The sequence below is a fragment of the Astyanax mexicanus genome, chromosome 13, assembly GCF_023375975.1.
Source record: "Astyanax mexicanus isolate ESR-SI-001 chromosome 13, AstMex3_surface, whole genome shotgun sequence".
Classification (NCBI taxonomy): Eukaryota; Metazoa; Chordata; class Actinopteri; order Characiformes; family Acestrorhamphidae; genus Astyanax; species Astyanax mexicanus.
The window spans coordinates 4,825,932-4,847,988 of record NC_064420.1 but is presented as its reverse complement, the minus strand read 5'-3'; the positions used below and the strand labels follow the sequence as shown (position 1 = coordinate 4,847,988).

The 22,057-nt window shown below is 38.4% G+C and overlaps 1 protein-coding gene across 1 annotated transcript in view; it reads left to right on the top strand.

The window, feature by feature from the left end:
- cd34 (CD34 molecule) overlaps positions 1–22,057 on the top strand; it is a 39,144-nt gene that overhangs the window by 3,494 nt on the left and 13,593 nt on the right. Inside the window, exon 2 of the mRNA XM_049462787.1 lies at positions 21,670–21,723. Coding sequence (XP_049318744.1) covers positions 21,670–21,723 — 54 coding nt within the window. The remainder of the gene's footprint in view (positions 1–21,669; positions 21,724–22,057) is intronic.

Here is a 22,057-nt window from a genome sequence, read left to right as displayed (position 1 = left end):
TCAGTTAACAGCTGTGCTGAACTTGTAAAGAGTAAATACTTGAATTTCTTGCTTCTTAATAAAGTGTTTGAGAGCATCAGTTCAGTAAAGTTAGTAGTGAAGAGGTAGAGTTACAGGTATGCAGTGAATAGCTGTTACTCTATATTTATAGAGTAATGTTCTAAAACGTATCAAAGCAAGAATGGGTTAAATATGCTTGTTGGTGAAGGTGAGAGCAGGGCAGCTAGCAGTGCCACTGCTGTAATTACAGGGTGAGGTCTGCTCTGGACACTGCTCTACATGTGAGGCCCGGGATAACAATTTCTGCCCAAATCCTAAATTGGTGGCTAGAGACTGAGTAGAAGAAGGTCTTGGAAGAAGACCTGGCACTGTTATTCTCATGGAAACACCATCACCATCACACTACCATCCATGCTACTGGTGGAGGAAAAATCAGCTCCAGTTTATACTGGGAAAATGGTTTTATTGCTAAGAGACCATCAACAAGAAAACACACATACTCACAGCAAGAACTGGAGGGCTAGAATTTCAGATTTAAACAGTTAAATGTTATTTTCCCTTGCTCCTATGACCTACAACAATAATTTATTGTCTCGATGGACATTGAATTCTGCCATGATTTGATCAGCCGTGGTTTTATGTTTTTTTTTTGGATACAATCCGGGTTAGCACAAGAACATCCCTCTCTTTCAGACAGCTTCCTCTTACAGCGTCCACAGTTAATCCTGTTGGATGTGGTTGGTCCTTCTTGGTGGTATTATATGCTGACATTACCCTGGATACCGTGGCTCTTGATACATCACAAAGACGTCTTCCTGTCTTGGTCACAGATGCACCAGCAAGACGTGCACCAACAATTTGTCCTCTTTCGAACTCTGGTATGTCACCCATAATGTTATAGTGTGCATTGCAATATTGCAGTAAAACTGTGCTTTTACCCTGCTAATTGAACCTTCACACTCTTACAGCTCTTACTGGTGCAATAATGTGCAATTAATTGAAGATTGGCCACCAGGCTGCTCCAATTTAGCCATGAAACCTCCCACACTAAAATACTACTACAGGTGTTTCAGTTTGATTGTGGAACCCCTGTGTAGCTGATGCTGATTCAGGGGTGCAGAACATGCCATTTATGCACATTTATGCAAATAGATTGTGCCAGGAACCAATAGGAAGTATGTGTTGAATATTTTTGTGTCCTGATTTTAGCTGACTCCACCCTCAGCTCAAATTTCAAAAAGGTTCAAATATGCAAAGGGTAGTTTGGGAGGGGCTCTGGATGATGTATGGGTTTAGAGGCAGGGCAGGAGAGACAGCCGATTGGCTGAGCTGCCTCTGATAGTAGTGACGAGATGCAGATGATTGGATGTCAGCAATTGTGATGCGTCTGTGTACCAAAGTACACGAGCACATAATCTGCAGAGTTTGGGAGGGGCACTTGGTGATGTATGGGTTTAGAGGCATATAGCACAGTTGAACATGAGATGGCGCTGCAGAGGCAGAAATGACTGCAATAAAAGCATTTTTTAAAGGTTAGAAAATTATTATAAAAATTTCAAGCAGGACTTGTATGTTTTTTTACTTCAAACGAACACATTTCAGCTATTAATGGGAAAAAAATGGTTTAGGCTTTTTTTTTTTTTTAGCTCTTTTTCTTTTTTGATATTGTTGATTTAACTCCAAAGACATATATTGTGGAGTATATAAAGAATTGAAATCAGTACTTGACTTTGTTTTTTGTGTACAGAAAACACTTACACTCTTCTACACACTTACACACACACTTACACAGCACACATTCTGACTACTAATTACATTTTCAAGGTAAAACACAAATTTAATTATGCAGCCACTCGCCACCCACCCCAACACAACCCCCTCCCCAACACAACCCCTCGGTATGACCCTTGAAAAACCTGCTCACAGCATGGCTGAGTGTGTGCATGACATCTAACGTAATCTAATGATAATGTGGCCTAGATTCCTCTAGTAGATGCCCTCTCAAACGTTAAACCAATTAGGAGTACCTACTTAGAAGTGCCACTCGTACAGTACCACACAACTGTAGTCAAACTGTAAAAAAAAAATGTATTTATTTATTTATTTATAGGCATAATGGGTGTGTCCTCCATTCCTAACTCACCATCAGTGTGTAGTCTTTTCAACTCAAGCAGAACTACCTTCCCAACTAGTCCTAACCTTTAAAAACACTTTTATTGTGATAATTTGATAATTTGCCTCTGCAGCGCCCTCTCAGGTTCAACTGTGCTATAGGCGTGGATGATGTTTCCGTGTACTTTGGTACGCAGACACAATATCACAATATGCAGATCAATAATCAATCAATAATGACTGCTGACTATCACTATCAGAGGCACACTGCTGCTGCTCAGCCAATCAGCTCTCCCTTCTCCTGCCCCACCTCTAAACCTATACATCACCCAGTGCCCCTCCCAAACTACCCCTCCCATTTTTTTTTGGCCTTTTTTTACATTTGAACTGAGGGTTGAGTCAGGGGGTTTAGTGACTGAGAGTAATTATTTTATCCTTTCATTGATAAAGAAAATGGTAACTTGCTCCTATAGCCTACAACACACCAGCCTTGCTATAAACCATTAAGTATATAAGTATTATAAATATAAAGTATAGCTGACTACAAAAGAGAAGATAGCACAGGGGGGCAAGACTACACACTGATGATGAGTTAAGAGTTAAGGACATACTTTACTCCTATACATATATATTATTTATGCAAATAAATTGCACCAGAACCCAAAGTAAAGATGTGCGAAATGTTAACTTTTAATGTAATCTTTTTTTTATCTTTTTTATTTGCTTTATTTTTTTAGAGCACAAGGTGCACAATGATTAGCAATATTTAATTGTTTTTTCCTGAAGTATGTTTTACTGCTGGATATTAGGTAAGACACATGGATTTTACTTTTAAAAATCACACAAAAAAACATGTCCAAGACATCAACTTTACAGGATAGCAATAAAACCTTCTTAATTTTTAATGGACGTCAATGGAAAAATCTTTATTTCAGGTCATTTTGTAGAATTCCTATTGGTCCTTTCAAACTAAAATTCCATAAAAATGTTGATTTTCTTTGGACAGCAATGGTATAAAAGTGATGCCCAAAAGTCCTACAAACAACAGATTATCCTTTAAAAACAGCATCCTAAAAGGGTTCTGAAGCTAAAGGAAGGCCACGCCCATCCGAGTTTAAACCTGCAGGCTATCACATATGACCGTTCTCACTATTCTGTTACATTGTTGACACTCCTGCAATTTGCACTGAAGTGAGAGATTTAGCTTAGCGGTGATCAGTTCAGAATCACTTTCCAACCAAACATGTGGTAAAAATGACTGGGTTAACCCTTTAATTCCCTCAACAAGAAGAAAGCATTGATTTTATTATATTTTTATATTTGTATGGGCAAAAATACAAAAACACTTGGGGGCACTTCCTCAAGGTTTAAAACCTTGTTTGGTTCTTGGAGTAGAACACAGAATTTTGAATAAAGATTTTAACTTAAAGGAAACTATAGTGTAGAACTAGATTTAACCCCTGCCTATACAGTATAAACATCTACCAAATGTTTAACGCTTTATAATAAAATCAGGTCAAAATTTGATTCATTTTAGATATTTTTATCTTTTTTGCAAACTCTACCTCTGCTAAATAGTAGACATGGCACGACTTTTAATGTTTAAAAAACGCTTTTATTGTGGTGATTTCCACCTCTGTAGCGCCCTCTCTGGTTAAGCTATGCTATAGGTGAGGATGATGTGATGTGATGTACTTTGATCAGTCAATCAATAATACCGTCCCCCTGCTGACGTCCAATCACTGCTGCTGCAGCTCAGCCAATCAGCTCTCCCTCCTGTCCTGCCTCTAAACCCATACATCACCCAAGTGCCCTTCCCAAACTACCCTCTCATTTTTTATCCTTTTTTAATTTTGAACTCACTGTAAATCAGCAAAAATCAGGGGGTTTAGTGACCCTTTAACATAAAATATGAAAGCGGTGACGCCCACCAGTTTAAAAGGAAGTGCTCTTTTGGCCACGCCCCCACACAAAATAAGGTCTCATTGGAAAGGATATAATATATAAAAAGAAATATTCATTAAAAAATAACTAAATATCTCAATAAATAGAAAAAAAATTCTAAATGAATCCAGACTCAGACTCCAGTGTAGTACGACAAGAACATGTATCTCCAAAACATCTGGATATTCTGCACAGTCCTTTCAGATTACACTACCTCAGCCATGGCGTAAAGCCTGGACAGCATAAAGCAAATACCGATCTATATAATCTATATAATGCTAAAAATGAGGTTATTTGAGTTGTAATACCATATTTTAGAGCTATATAGTATCATTTATTAGATAAAAATTGACATTTTATAGCTATAAATGAAACAAATGACCTATTACATAACATTACGTAACATTGTTATTATTATTATATAATCTATACTGAAGAATCAGTAAAGAAATCAGTAGATTTCTTAGTGCTAGCAGCTTAGAATCAGAGCCAAAATATGAAACAAAAAGGAGAAAAAAAAAACAGAGCTTGGGTCTCATAAATCGCCTTCAAATTTAATGAGTTATGTTCAGAGTAGGGCAGCTGCTTGTAATTATTGTATTTTTTTATGCAACGTTACTGGAAATTATGTGTTTTTGTTTAATTTTGTTATGTGAACATGCCCTGTTCACACACTTCTAGTGCTTTTTTTTTTTTTTTTTTTTTTGGTTTTGAATAATAATTTTTCATTTATTATATATATATATATATATATATATATATATATATATATATATATATATAATATATATATATTTACATATATATATATGCTTCCGTCTGCCCTCTGCCAGGCTTTTTTTTTTTTTTTTTTACTTTTTAACAACCATGTTGGCTTACTTGTGACTATATGGATTTCATTGATGAATTCATTTTATTATTATATTAATTATTAATTATATTGCATTTAAAAAACATAGCTTGAGCCCTCCACTGTAAACCCCCAATGAGTATAAATAAATTTAGTCTGTTTTACGGAAATGTATGGAATATCTCCAAACATAACTTAACAATATTCACCTTTGAACTGAGATCTTTGAGTTGAATCAACTTATAACAACTGAGCTAAACTGTTGTAGTTTGGAAGGGGCATTGGATGATGTATGGGTTTAGAGGCAGGGCAGGAAGGAGAGCTGATTGGCTGAACTGCAGCAGCAGCAGTGTGCCTCTGATAGTGGTGAGATGCAGATGGTTGGACGTCAGCTTGGGGGGGGGGGGGGTTATTATTGATTGACTGATTTGCATATTGTGATGTTGTGTCTGCATACCAAAGTAAGCACAAAGACACATCTTCCTGGCCTATAGTACATTGAACCTGAGAAGGCGCTGCAGAGGTGAAAATTACCACAATAAAAGCTTTTTTAAATATATTTTTTAAAGCAGAACTTGGATGTTTCATTACTTCTAATGACCCATTGTAGCTTTTTAACGAAAAGAAAAAATAGCTTAGGGCTTAGTAATATTATTTAATATAAATAATAATTTGACCTGTCTTGGCAAAAATGGATGGAGCTAGGCCCAATCACACCACAATCCATGATTACCATCCATCACTTAAATTCATTAAATAATTCATTAAATTTGCCATTGAAATGTAAAGTGAGTTAAAAAGTGAGTAGAGTCCTGTAGAGTCTTACAACCCATTTTTGGCCCATTTTTGGCCTAATGTCCACAAACAAGTCCTTATATAAGGAGCTATATAAGATATAAACTATAGCTAATGATCAAAAGTACAGGTGCATCTTTAAAAAAAATTATATCATTGAAAACTTACTTTATTTCAGTAATTCAGTTCAAAATCTGATCCCTTTAAAGCGTGTATTTCCTTTATTCTTGATGATTATGGCTTACAGCCAATGAAAACCCCAAAAAGTCAAGTCCTGCTGGAAAATGAAATCCGCACCTCCATAAAAGTTGTCAGTATCAGAGGGAAGAAGCATGAAGTGCTGTAAGATTTTCTGTGAAAACAAAACTGCACTGACTTTAGACTTGATAATATAACATATAAAATATCTTTTATGGAGATGTGGATTTCATTTTCCAGCAGGACTTGGCACACTGCCCACACTGCCAAAAGAGTGCCAATTGGTCTTATATAATATTCAAATTTTCTGAGACACTAATTTCTGGCTTTTCATTGGCTGTAAGCCATAATAATCATCAACAATAAAAGAAATAAACGCTTAAAATAGATCACTCTGTGTGTGTAATATATCTATATAATATGTACGTTTCACATTTCGAACTGAATTACTGAAATAAAGTAACTTTTCAACGATAATCATTTTTTTTTAGAGATGCACTAATATGTTTTTATAATCTGCTTTGGTGATTATATATTACATTACTGAAGGTTTAAGATGCTGAGACCTTGACTAAAGACACTATTAGCCAGTTTAGCCCCCCAAGTTTAGTCCCAATATAGAGCAGACATGATAGACATTTTTATTGGTCTGATAAAAACACAAAGCCAAGTCTTTCAGTGCAGAGCGGATGGGAACTTTTTAGAACCGCTCCGTTACACAAAGACGCACAGTCTCAACACAAAGAGGGCTGGAAGTCTGTGGCAGCAAGTGTCCATCTTCTACATGCCTTTACAGTGAAGAAGACACTTCTCTGTGATAGAAGCGAGACAGATGGCGGGGGACGGGGGCAATAAGCCTTTGCCGCTCTGCCCTATCTGTCCCTCTCTGAACAGGATCTGGAACATCTCTGGCCAACATAAACAAGGCCTGGAGATTGCCACTCATTTTCTCATGCCCTTCAGTTATGCAGTCCAGGGCCACGCCAGCAAAGCCAGTGTTAGCGTTAGCGTTAGCGTCACGTCATTTTATGTTCCCGAGGGTGTGGGACTGAGATGAGGTAACTTCAAGTTAAGCATCACTTCATCATTCCACTGTGGGCATGCTTCATCTCAGGGGACAGCTCAGGATATAGATAATTATAATTAGCGATGAATTAATGGCTCTAGGCTGCCAAGGAGGAGCTCATCACATCACAGAGACACTCACATATATGATTGGGTGGATTAAAAGAAAAAAAATATATATGATATTGTTGATTGATATACAATATGATGATGTGAAATATGCTGTCTCTAAAGTGGTGAGTAGAGTGGAGTAAAGTTTGCTTCGTTCAAGGAAGTTCTTGAATAACCAAAAGTAAGCAAACAGTGCCACGCCCTACACTGACATGCCAAAAGTGATGAGACTGGAAGAATTGCAAATTGATCATGAAGTGTAACCCAAGAGAGCGACTTGAGTCTTGCACCCGCGCCATTAAAATAGCGTCAGAGTTTAGAACTACAGCTACACTGATGGGTGTGGTGGTTTGGAAGTGAGATGTTTTCTGAGGTGTAGCAGCAAATACAGGAGCGCCACTGACTGATTAAAACCCTGACAACAGTCAATAGTCAGCCACCCAATCCTATCTTAGCTATGCAGCGTGCTCAGTGTGTGTGCACTCCCGCTTGTCACACACAAATAAACATGCTACAGTGCTCAAATTCAGCTTTTCAGATGTGTAAAAGCGCTGCCTTGTTAAATTATCAATGTGCCAAAGTCAGAGCTCACCTGGTTCTTAAAGGGAATGACACTTTATGCCCAAAACACACCTGTAATTAATTAAGAGAATTATTACATGACTTTTGCACATTCCAAGCCATGCAAGTCATATTTGTGCACCCACATGAAACCAAAGACACAACGACATGACATAAAATGATCATGATTCTTTGCCACGATAATGATGAGATCACAATTAATGGTTCCACTTCAAAATAAGACTACTTTTATAAAGGGTTTATACATGGTTTACAATTAGTTTATTAATAGTTACTAATTAGGTTGTAAATGTCTTAAAAATCATTAATAATCAGTTAATAAGCAAATACCAGTAATTATGGATGTACTGGTGTTTTGCTGGTGTTGTTCTTCACTGCAGGTTTACACCATTCTTTTGATTATAGCGCCACCACATGGAGTATTGAAGCATTAGTAAGTTTAGTTAGTGAAATTGACCGTCAAGTCTTTAAAATTTTATGGAATTTAAAAAAATCTATCGTAATTTATCGTGTTATATTGTGTCCAACCTCTACTCCTGCCCCATGGCATTTGGCATATCAGTGTATATAGTCAGTAATAAATAAATACAGTGTACATTGGCTGTGCTCATTTTCGCCAGCAACACAACACAACACAGCCCAGTTTAATCATCTGCACATGTGCAAGAACTCGTACTTCCAAAGAGCCGTAGATGTGACGTCAAGGGCGCTCACGGACCAAAGAGTCCATGTCAGCGTTTAGTTTGCTACAAACACTTAATGAACAACAGAAGGCCGTTTGTACCCCAGTCTCGTCTTTCTGCTGCTGCTGCTCTCTTCAGTCTTTAGTTCCCTGCTTCGCTGGTTCGTTGGGTGTAGGCGTTTATCAGAACGCAGGCTTTTCCCACAGCGCTGCACATTCATTCTGACTGAGAAACTCACATGAGTAACAACCAGCCCGTCCAAAGCACTGAGTCAAAACATTAGCGTGTAATTAGCCCATGGGTACACGCAACTCTGCTGCAAGTGGAAACTCTTAAAGCATCAGATTGGATGAATCTAGCACTTGCCTCATCAAAACAGGATTACAGCACCACAGCAATGACTTTTAACGAGCTACATTACAAGCTAAGCTACGCTAGCGCCTTGGTGCCACTCTGGTAGAGCTTCACAGGCAGCTTAGCCTACAGAGAATGAATGGATTGGGAAACAAAAGTACGAAAGTTACGGAAAGTAAATTTTCAAATATTATTTTACCTATCTGCTCAGATTCATTCTATTTGTTGATGTACATCTATTCCTGCATTTTAGGCCTGCAACACATTTTAATATAAATAAATAAAGCATTTATCACTTAGTTGTATTGCTATTAATTCTGGGACTGGTAATTCAGCTGAACTTATCCTGTGCAACCTTATCCTGAGGTAACTTTTGCTCTTTTTGTCCTGGGGCTGTCCTGATGAGTGCCAGTTCGTTCAGCTATTGCCGTTTGTGCTCATAATTTGTTTAATATTGGAACAAAACCATTTTTATTGTTTAAAAGTTTGAAAAAATAATGAAGGAACACATAAGGAATCATGTAGTAACCTTAAAAAATGTTAAACAAACCAAAATACTTATTATCTGGAGTGATGTTAACTCTTGATGAACTCTTGCTCTTCTTCTTCTTCTGGGGCAATCCTGATGAGGGCCAGTTCCATCATTAAAGTTTCTAATGTTTCTAGTAGTTCTTGCCATAATATGGATTATAGAACATTACTCTATAAATATTCACTATTCACTGTATACCTGTAACTCTGTACCTCTTCACAACTTTACAACTGATGTCAAACATCATTTTTCCTGGGGAATAAACAGCCAGAGGCCCTTAAACGCTGTAGTAAGCGCTGTAGTAATTGCCCTGGATAATTAATGTTCAGCGAGCAACACGACACAGGGGCAATTTTGCCTAATGTTCCATAATCGAAAACATAAGGTTGCATCCCTTTTCCCGCCTGTGTTCCATATGAACACCAGGACTTTCTCATGGCTGCCTTTCCCCCTTAACCACGGTGTTAAAAAAAAACCCCGGGGATTTGTTACGGTTAGCCAGAAAGACGGAAGAAGGCACAAACCCCAATCTCAGCTTTCTTTTGTGCATAGAGAAATACGAAATACGGGGGGAAAAAACCCTCCTCCTTCCCCCCTCACAAGCTCCCACAGTTTCCCGCTCTTTCCCAGCGTTTCCTGCATCCTCTGCTGTGGTTTTTTTTACTGGTTTTCCTCAAAGGAGTTTGTGTAGATTAAGCTCGCGATAAATCAAACATTTAGATATCCAGTTACGCAAGGCCTGGATGAGTCCGCCTGCTCATGTCAAGTTAAGACTAGGATCTTGGGTCTGTTCCACGGACATCTGCAGCCGTACAGTGTTGGGGTGCTGACAGCGTGTTGAGGAGTGGTGTAGTAGTGGGGGGAAGGGCGGCGGGCAGCTGGTATTTTAAGGGGAAGAAGAAGAATCCCACCCCTGCATTATATATGTGTGTGTGTGTTGGGGTACTTAGGAAACAAGGGTTTGAGTTACAACCTGAAACTATTTCAGGTTTCAGGACAAGATCTGCCGTGATCAGGAGGCCAACCATTCATCAAGCTCGAATTCTCAGCAGAGGGTCCATGTTCCAACTTAGGTGCTTATAGAAATAAGTTTCGTATGTTTAAATTGTTCACGCATTCCTTCGTTTCAGGGCTGTAAAGCGTTGCATTTACCTGTTTGTAATAAATAAATAAAAAATTAATTAAACTGTAAAAAATGTTTAGGCACTTTGGAGAACAAACAACCAAGGGCCCTGTTTTAGAAATCTGTAGGCGAGCCATTAACCGCACACCAAGCAGCTTAATTGAGGGCGTGTCAGTGTGTCTTTGCTATCATAACGTCTGGAAAAGTACACCAAGCACAGCTCAAAACATGCAAAAGGCATGTACTAATTCTCTTAAATCAATCAGCGTTTCACTTGCTATTCCCTTTTAAGAGCCAGGTGTGCTCTGACTTTGGCAGATTGCTATTTTAACAGATGTATATTAATAAATAAAATGTCTCGGGCAGATGAAGAGCTTTCTTTCCATAGTAATTGGGACATTGAGGTAGTCTCTCCATTCCCTGCTACATTGTTCAGAGCCAGCGTGCTCAAGACAACAGTGTCACATCCTGTGTGAGGGTTTGAAGGCATGAATAACATTCCTTGACTGATGGTAATGTGATTAACTCCTTCCCCCTGCTTTTATTTAGATAGTCGGGTCATGGCGGGTCATTGTGAAGCAAACATCTGCAAGCAGCTTGGCAGGGAATAAAAGTTTAGTAAAAGTTAATAAAAACATTATTAAAAACAGAATGTAATGGTTTGTACATCTCCTAGACCCATATTTGATTTACAGCAGACAATAGAACAGATCAGATATTGAATTTGAGACATTTTAATGTTTTTTCTAAACATTAACTCATTTAGAAGCTGATGGCAGCAAAGCACTGCTCTACAAAAGGCGGTAAAAGTAATATAGAAATGTGGTACTAATTAAAAACAGCTGTAATAGGTGTGAATTGCAACTGACAACTGACTAAAAGGACTTTAGGCCCTGTTTTAGAAATCTCCATACAAGTCGTCAACCATGAACTGTGCAGCTTGATTTAGGGCGTGTCAGTGTCTTTTCTATCGTAACGAAGGGGAAAGTACAGACCCTCTGCATAAAAAAACAGAATATTAAGATTGTACTGGAAATCACTGCTAGTGCTTTTCCAACCGTTTTGATTCACAAACTTACTGTTGAACTGGTTCGCCATGTTTCCACCAACAAAAGTAGGTCCTGGAACCAGACATTTTTTCATCATTTGCAGCAGGAACTGAATAATACTGGGTTCTTCAGTGTGAAACGTGACTGCTTCTGTTCACCGCCGCTTTGCTGTTCCACTAAAACTGGTAGAAATGTGGGCTGGTTCACTGAAAAGCATCACGGTTCTTATAAACCCAAATGGAACTGTTCCAAGAATGAGAGTTCTTTTGGTGGGAAAGTGCTATGCATGGGCTCAGCAATAAATCTTTTGTATATCTTGTATATCTTCTAAGATCTGACAAACAGGATCTAAGATCATCTGCAAACCTATTACTGACTGAAACATCCTTCCAAAACAAAGGACGTGAGACAGGAAGGCATGACGTGAAGTCTAAGTGGTTTCCAACACAAAGGGGCATTCAGTGCCTCCGTTAACCTCTGCTCGGCTGGGGTATTCAGGGTTAAGAAGTGTTTCGTGCACGCTGCGCCTCCACCCTGGAGGCATTTGACCCGTCGGGCCATCCAGAACATTCCACAGCCCCACATACCCATGAGCACGGGTGGAATTTGAGACCTAGCGTCCCTCCACCGCTGGTCCCTTACAGGACAATCCTTCCAGTAGAGTAAGAGGAAGCCATTGGTTTGTTGCCGCTGCCGCTGCTGCTGCTGGAACATCTGGAGCCGGGTTCGTGTTCGGGGTCGGGTTCGGGACCACGGCCAGGATGATGAAAGCCGAGTTGCTCTCTCGGGCGGCTTTGGGTGGAGCCGTGAGCCGAGCTCAACGGCCCGCAGACGTCAGGACGAGGGGCCCGGTCAGGGCCAGCTTTTAGCGCCGAGCACAGGGGCTCCCCGGAGACTTCCACATCTGTGGAGGCTGTGGAGGAACCCCTCCCTTGCTAGACGCCACAACACACAGCTGATTACAAGGCTCCGTTTTCAAACCGTTCCCTCAGTGCGCGAGCCTTTAATTCCTTTCTATGTCAGGGTTGTTTGTTTGTTATAGTTCTGCCGGTGCATTCCTCAGGTTAGATCCCCGAGAGAAGGCTTAACGGCGGGGTTAAGGGATTTGGATTTGATGGCTCTGATCTCTGGTGGTGGAGATAACCATCATGTATAGGGTGACGGCTGAGATTAAGGCTTTTTTTTATAGGTGGGAATAGAATGGAGAGCAAGAAAGTGTATCATGCTTGAATGGTGGATAATTGAGGAAAAAGTAAGGAATTACACATAAGCCTGGATATGTACCTTTAAAGTAATGTCATTAAAATTTTTATAAACATTTTTTAAGCTTTAAAAAGCACCTTTATTGCGGTAATTTCTGCCTCTGCAGCGCCTATAGCACAGGTTCAACTGTGCTATAGGTGAGGATGATGTGTCAATGTCAATCAATAATAGCGCCCTCCTGCTAATGTCCAACCATCTGCGTCTCACCACTATCAGAGGCAGACTCAGCCAATCAGCTCTCCCTCCTGCACTGCCTCTAAACCCATACATCACTCAGTGCCCCTCCCAAAGCACCCTTCTAATTTTTAGCCTTTTTAAATTTTAGTTGATGGTGGAGTCTGAGAGTTTAGTGCTCCTTTAAGTAGAACATAGATCTAAAATGCTAAAATAGAAAATGCTTAGAGCAAAGGGTGCTTGTTCTTATAGCCTACAACTAAGAGACCAGGCAGTAAATCATAATTTGCAATCTAGACGTATACCTAAGGTAGCTTGATTGTTGGAAATTGATGATCTTCATATACGTATAAGTTATTATAAGTGAAAAAAATTAAAAATGATGAGTTTCTTAGATTTTACACAATTGAAAAGCTCTGGAATATAATCAAGAGAAAGATGGATGATCACAAGCCATCAAATCACCAAACTGAACTGCTTGAATTTTTGCACCAGGAGTAAAGCAGCATAACGTTATCCAAAAGCAGTGTGTAAGACTGGTGGAGGAGAACATGATGCCAAGATGCATGAAAATGGTGATTAAAAACCAGGGTTATTACACTAAATACTGATTTCTGAACTCTTAAAACTTTCTGAACTTTATTAATATTAACTTGATTTCTTTGCATTAGTTGAGGTCTGAAAGCTCTGCATCTTTTTTGTTATTTCAGCCATTTCTCATTTTATGCAATGTTCATTTTACTCAAACATAAACCTATAAATAGCAAAATCAGAGAAATTGATTCAGAAATTGAAGTGGTCTCTTAATTTTTTTCCAGAGCTGTATAATTCATGAGCATGCTGGCTAGTGTTCAGCCTTACTCACAAGATAACACCTCACAATTTATGTGTCCACTAGGATTCCCAAACCATTCCTTGAGGTAATGCTTTATAATCAATTTGGATACAGTTATCCATTGACTTTTGGCACATCAGTGCATACTAATGTCAGCACATTGTTGGTGTTTTGTTGATCTTTTTCATGTTCTTTGGGATTTTGCAACACTGTGCTTTTAACAGGCCCAAATGCTCTGGACACTCAATCCCAGCACACATCTGGTCAATGACTTAATGTTGAAATGACGTGATTTACATCAGCTATGCGATTTCAACATCAGTTCAACAGCCATTGTTCACTGGGATATAGTGTGCATAGTTTGGATGTGTGAGAATGGGCTTTATAGCCCTCCAGCTTTATAGCTCCGCCCACATCCTGCATTATACCCTCAGATAAAATGGTACCATTCCATACCTTGAATGGTACAATAGCTTGACACTGCGGCAGAAATCCTGCAGGTTACAGATGCATTTTTTTACTTATAGGGACAGATGTGCACCATGACTGTTTATATCTTAAGGAAATTATTTTGTAGCCTAGGAAACACAGTGGTATTTTTTTTTACGCAACAGCCACGAGTATAAATGTTATTTTACGTAATGCAGAGGAGTGTGACACCAGCCCTCATTCACCATTAGTGTGTAATCTTGTGCACTTAATACCCAAGAGAAAGTCTCCCTTGTTGGCCAGACTCCACACTTATGGTGAGTGAGGGTTGGGGTCCACATCTAATAACAAATAGCAAATAACTGATGCCAAGAGCCAATAATACTTACTAAAAAGTGGTGTCAATTGTTTAAAAAAATGTAATCTGATTAATCATGATTTCTGAATCATTACATGATTTTCTGAGTATTAAAGAGCGTTTTTACACCTGTAGTTTCTATGATCCAGATCAGTTGACGAGTTTGTTAGCTTGAAGCGTTTTTTTTTTTCCATCTGTTTGGTTTGGTTTCACACAGGCATAATCCTAAATGCATGAACATGCGCACCAATAAACCATGTGAACACATCATCTCCATCAGTGAAAATAGGTGGGTGGGTGTTTACAGCCCTTAGCCAGAGATGGAGAGTGAGGAGGACTCCAGTGGTTACGGGGGCGAGTAACACAAAAGTAACGCAATAGTTACTTTCACTGGTAACTAGTTACTTTTATAGTGGAGTAACTCAGTTAGTAACTCAGTTACTTTTTTGGAGAAATAAGTGTTAACTATAACAAATTACTTTTTTTTAAGTAACGTGCCCAACACTGGTAACCACAATGTTAGATATAATGTTAGAATATGTGCGTACGTTTTGGTCATATGGTAATAATTCATGAATTAATTCAGCATAACTCCTTTTCTCTACAAAAACTGGGTGGCCTTCAGGGTCTGTGTGTGTGTGTTTAACTGATGTATACAGAGCCAAAGCTGTCTCTGGCTGAATGAACTCAACGTTCAGATCTGGTTTACGGTCAGGTCAACCACCACATTACGGTATCATAACTGACAATTTGGCTCTGAGCTCTTATCACGACCTGCTGCTCACCTCCTGATGAGCTCCAGCTTTGACTCCCTGTCCCTAAACTCTGATACGTTCACTCCCCAACTCTATACAAACCCCACTCTTAGAAACATCTGCTATGGAAACCCATTTTTAAGAAAGGTCTTATCGTTCTTTCCGTTGTTCGTGTTCATTTAAAAACTGTCAAAGAACTTTAACTGAATATATGAGTGTTGAGATCTTTTTTTTATCAACTTTAAATCAACTTCCCTTTAGTAATAACTTGATGTTTTAATTTATGTGCCAAGACAGCAATGAACGTCTGACTGTTGCCGTCTGTCTAGGTTTTATTCAGTCAGTGGCGCACCTGTGTTTTCTGTTGCCAAGATAGCAGTACACCAGATATATTAACAAGCACCATTGCTATTTGAATAATGCATGGAATTATACTGTTGGTGGTGTGTGAGATAGCAATGAGCATCGCATGAAACGTAAAATAGTGCCGCACATATATTTTTTACCTTGTTTTTTTTTTCTCCTCCAGTTTAGTCATATCTAATTAACACTCCACACTCTTTCCAGGTCTACCCCATACCCATTTTTTTTTTTAAACTTAAGATTTAAAATATATAAGGGTTCATTGAGCAGTGCTGTAGAAGAACCGTTTTGCACGTTTCATGTCTTATAAAGAAGTGTTTCTGTAATAGAGATGTAGTACAAGCTTCCTAAGTGTGCGACTAAGTGAATCAGCCACAGTTAGCTTGTTTTGAAACGACTCGCTAATTTGGCCCCTGTTTACACTGAGACCAGAGCTTTGGATCGGGACCAAGTCTTAGGTCGTGTACAACGATTTCATTTACCACAGAACATTACGATCCCAGCTGTGGGGTTGTGGAGGTTTATCTGGCAACGTGGCTCAAGGAACTGTAGCTTCAGTATGTCATATAGTGCATTTCTGTGTGTGGGCTTATGTAGCTTTCAAAAATGAAGAAAAATATGAGTCACTTCATAGATGCATAAATCACGTGGTATTTCCATATATGTTACGTATAAGGTGATATATAAATATATATTTTTACGTATACACACACATACTCTGGATATATGTAGATTTAAGTTTATGACATACAATATAACATGATAAACCCATAAAAATGTGTATACAGTATATATGTGTACATATGGGTACATATATACAGTAACGGGCTGAATTCTAGCCCCATAATGCATTGCGGTCTCTATCTGAAGCTTTCTGCTGCAGTTATTGTTGTATTTAATATTCTAATGTTGTTATTAATGTGTTATTACACATAGTAATAACTGTTGGTTAAGATTTCACAATTTAGATTGCATATACAGTATATGTACTTATATGCTTTTACTTTTAAAAACAGTCATGTGAAAATATACAGAGGTGTAAAAAAAGTATTTGCCCCCTATAGATTTATATTTGTATATATATTTTTTTTTTTTGCTTTTTTGTCATACTGATATTTTTTCCCCTATTAATTTCTCAAAGAAACTTTAATATCAGACAGATATATCTGTAAGAAGTATAAAAAGCACTTTTAAAATGATGATATTATTTATTAAAGGAAAAAAAACACTATCCAATTTAGTCCTTTCTAAAAAAAAAAGTGTTTGACTATACTACTTCAGATTCTGAATCAGTTTCTCTGATTTTGCTATTTATAGATATATGTTTGAGTAAAATTAAGATAGTTGTTTTATTCTATAAACTACAAACAACATTTCTCTTAAATTCAAAATAAAAATATTGTCATTTAGAGATCAGAAATCAATATTTGGTGGTGGAATAACCCTTGCAGTTTTTAATCACAGTTTTTATGCATCTTTGCATCATGTTCTCCTCCACCAGTCTTACACACTGCTTTTGGATAACTTTATGCTGCTTTACTCCTGGTGCAAAAATTCAAGCAAAAGTTCAGCTTGGTTGGTTTGATGGTTTGTGATCATCCATCTTCCTCTTGATTTTATACTTTTTTGAGGTTTTCAATTTGGTAAAATCAAAGAAACTCATCATTATTAAGTGGTCTCTTATTTTTTTCCAGAGGTGTTTATATAACATTTCCAGAAGGGACTGAACTGAATAGGGTATATGTGCTTTTCAGTCTTGTACACGTGAGATAACAGAAGCAGGGGCTCGGTTGCGTGAGGCTCTGCATTCTTCCCAAAAGTTATTGCATCAATAAACATGTCAGCTTTTGGCCTACGAGAGTCAGGGTGCTGTTTTATTAGCACTGTGGGATTTATGCCCAGTGCTGCCAATTAAAGTATACGGCTTGTTCTGCACAGCCTCTAATACAATAGCTGTGATTCTGAACATTTAACCAAACATCAGATTATATGGAGCTTAAAAGCCGATATACGAATTTAAATCTGGATTTTGTATATTTAAATTAAATGTATCTGACTTTAAGTATAAATTTATAGTAGACAGTACCAGCCAAAAGTTTGTGCACATTATCTTTTTCTTTTTTTTCTACATTATAAATGAATACTGAAGTGATCCAGACTATGAAGGAACATAGTTCCGACCCTGCACTGTGATTGGCTGAGAGACATTCTATGTGTGCCATTATCTGCCGGTAATGCACTGTAACCTAAGCTCTCCATGTATTACTCCGCCATACGCATACAGGTAACCGGTAGCAACGATGCAGCGCTTACAAACCAAACAGAGCAGCTACAAACAGAGCAGCAATGGAACTATATTAACTCATGAAGTGTTTATGACCAAACAGATCGTATTTTCTCATCCACTTTAACTTTTAATAAACAGTGATAATAAAACGGTGGTATAAAATGGCAATAATACACTTGAGGTTTGTGATATAACATGTAATATTGGCACTGCTGTGCTGCTCTACAGTGCCAATATTACACATTATAGCACTTCCTCTTTTCTATTATTGTGTAATTGCCAAGTTCATTACCTTTATAAGATTAAAGGTTTTATGCTTAATTAACCATTTCAGACGCTGCCTCAATGACAATGGACACCGTGTATTTTTGTTTTATTTTCACTTTTTTAACTGTTTTCTTGCACAGAACATAAGATCGAGACATGTTGTCCATCAGAAAAAAATAATGTTGGACAATGAAAATGAAACACCTGTCATTTTAGTGTGGGAGGTTTCATAGCTAAACATCTGTGCCCAAGACAGCAAGAGCCACGGTATCCACGGTTATGTCAGCATACCACCAAGAAGGACAAAGCACATCCAACAGGATTAACTGTGGACGCTGTAAGAGGAAACTGTCTGAAAGAGATGCACCCCAACTCTCCTGTTTCCACCAGAACTGTCCGTCACCACAATCAATTATTGTGCTCTAAAACCAGGTTTTTCAGTTTTATCGTCCAACCCCTGTATATATATATAATAGGAACAGGATTAGGAATACATCAATAGCACATGTTAGGGGTAGACAGAATTTAGTGACCTCATGCTATATTTTGTATTAGTGCTGAAAGTGGCGTGACACCTGCTGCACACTCAGCTGCTGTCTGAATGCTGAGTCTGAGTGCTGGAGGTCTGCGTGTGCCGCAGGGCGTGGTGGTGGTGCTGCTCTCTCTGGCGTTAACAAGGCCACCCAGCCCGAGTCCCAGCCAGCATTCTGAAGCCTGGGTGACAATGAGTTTGCTGGCAGCGCACACTGAGCTCTGGAATGCCATCGGGAATGCTGTCAGGAATGCCTTTTGGCGAGTGCATTCTTTAACATTCCTGCGTCAGCTCGGATCTATCCTGAACCTGATAATACAATCAACGACTTCACTTTCTGAATCAGTTTCTCTGATTTTGCTCTTTATAGGTATATGTTTGAGATATGTTAACCATAGCATGTTCTCCTCCACCAGTCTTACACACTGCTTTTGGATAACTTTATGCTGCATTACTCCTGGTGCACAAATTCAAGCAGTTCAGTTTGATTTGATTGTTTGTGATCATCCATCTTCCTCTTGATTATATTCCAGAGGATTTAAATTTTGGTGAAATCAAAGAAACTCACCATTTTTTCGTGGTCTCTTATTTTTTTTCTACAGCTGAAATAAAAACCACAAATTCTAATTCAAATTCAAATTCCTACTTTAAAATGTTTTGTTTGTATAAAATGACGAGTCATGGGTCAGCAGTATGTCAAATGACCGAGAACCACCTTTATAAGTTGTGAGGTGTTATCTTGTGAGTAAAGACACTGTTGAACACTGGCCAGCATGCTCATGGCGAGATGATGTGAAGTTCTGGTAGGATTTAATATTCACAGCGTATTTTAATGCTGCTCGGCCAGTCAGCTCCCTCTTCTGCCCTGCCTCTAAACCCATACATCACCCAGTGCCCCTTCCAAACTAGTCCTTGCATTTTTTTAGCCTTTTTAAATTTGAAGCTAAGTCAGCAAAATTCAAGGGGGATTAGTTACCCTTTAAAAAAAGGATCATGATCATTCATGTATTCTTATACAGAATTTTTCCGTAAAAGGGTTTTTTTTTTTTTTGTATTGTATTATCTTGTGTATGTTTCTGTTCCACAGCTTGCAAATATTCCAGTACACTACACTCATGGGACTCATTTACTTATGTTAGATTTATTCCACAAAGCAATCACACTCACACACAGACAAATCACAAACAAACAAATATAAAAGTCCTGAAACACAAGTCTGACAGTTTTATTATCCACAGCTGAAAATCACCCTAATATAACAGGGAAATCTCACCCGGGAGAGCATGCAGGGGCGTGGCCCGGCCCAGGGTTGTGACTCTTTCAGGGTGATGTTTATTTGTTCAGGCCGTGGAGGGGAGCGTTACCCCGCACTCAGGCTATTAATTACTCAGCATGCCTGTGCAAACATGCCACACTGTTTTTGGGGGTGGGAGTTAATGGCTTCTGGGTGGGGGGCGAGATGGGGCTGGCTTTTTTAACCCTGGTCACCTTAGAGTAAACAGAGTAAACATGACACCTTCCTGCTGGAAACACTATAGGAAGACTCAGGTCATTTGCAGGTACTTAGTTAATTTGAATATCATTGAAAAGCTACTTTATTTCAGTAATTCAGTTCAAAATATGAATTAGTATGTTATATATATATATATATATATATATATATATATATATATATATATATATATATATATATATATATATATATATAGGTGTATTATACACAGAGAGATCTATTTTAAGTGTTTATTTATTTTATTGTTGATGATTATGGCTTACAGCCAATGAAGAAAAAAAAAGAAAATCAGTGTTTTAGACAATTTGAATACCTAATAAGACCAATTGGTGCTTTTGGTAGTGTGGGCAGTGTGCCAAGTCCTGCTGGAAAATGAAATCCACATCTCCATGAAAGTTGTTCTCAGCAGAGTGAAGCATGAAGTGCTGTAAGATTTTGTGGGAAAACACTAAAACTCTGCACATTAGACTTTAGACTTGATAATAAAACACAGTGGACCAACACCAGCAGATGATGGACATGTCTCTCCAAACAAACCATCACTGATTGGTGGAAACTTCACACTAGACCTCAAGCTGTTTGGACTGTGTGTCTCTCCACTCTTCCTCCAGACTCTGCTCCCTTGATTTAGATTTCCAAATGAAATGCACAATTTACTGATGATCAGTGATGGTTTTTACTGTACTCCACTGTACTGTACTGGCAACGAACAACCCCAAGCAATGTAGTGCTTTTAATTATTGTAAATTATTGTAAATAAGCTATTTTATGCCAAGATCAGTAAAAACCCTGTAATAATCTAATAATTCACTGACAGTAATATGCTGTAATGTTTTTCCACAGTGTGTAATTATTGGACTTTTACAGTCCTTTAATGGCAGCTTTGTTTGTCATTAACCTACTGTAAAATTTACAGGAAACTTTTTTTTTTTATATAATTTTTCCCATTTTCTCCCCAATTTACACGGCCAATTACCCAACCCACTCATTAGGACTCCCCCTATCACTAGTGATGCCCCAACACACCAGGAGGGTGAAGACTAACACATGCCTCCTCCGATACATGTGAAGCCAGCCACCACTTCTTTTTGAACAGCTGCTACAGCGCGATTGGATGAAAGCACAGTTATTCGGTTCTGATACACCAGCTCACAGACGTCCTGTGCTGTGGACATCACCCTAGGAGTGATGTGGGGAGGATAATGGCAAAGCTGCATGATCGGGGGTTCGAACCTGCGACCTCCCGCTCATAGTGGCAGCGCTTTAGACCTCTGCACTCGGCACCCCATCATATATCATCACTATGTATATATCTGTACGAACAAACAACTGCTATTGATAAACAGCATGCGTAAAATTCCTATAAGAAGGGCCACTGATTAAATGTCCTGTTAAACAGTCAGGATTGTCCTGTTTATTACAGTTCTCGCTGTATGTTTTAATGTTTTAATGTTGTATTCGGTATTAAATATCATTTTCTCTTCTTTTTGTTTAGGTTCTCATGCTGAAGACCCTAAGGATGCAACTGACCCAACGAGGACAGCCCCAGGTATTAATAAAAATAAAAGCTATGCTGTAATTATACTGTAATATGTTGCTGTGTTTGTTTTATATATATTTTTTTTTACAGTAAAATCATAGTAAAACAATGTTTAATGGTGTTTTGTTTTAAGACTGTAGAATGCAGTGCTTATTGTATTGTTAAAAAAAAGTTACATACTAAGCCTGCGTTCACATTACAAACCACTTTGCTCAAATCTGATTTTTTTTTTTTTTTTTTGCTTGACGGTTCACATTCACTGTGATCTGTAATGTGAACACAGAATCTGTCCCAGAAACAGAATCCGTCTCACATGCTGCACATTGATACCTGTATAAACGTC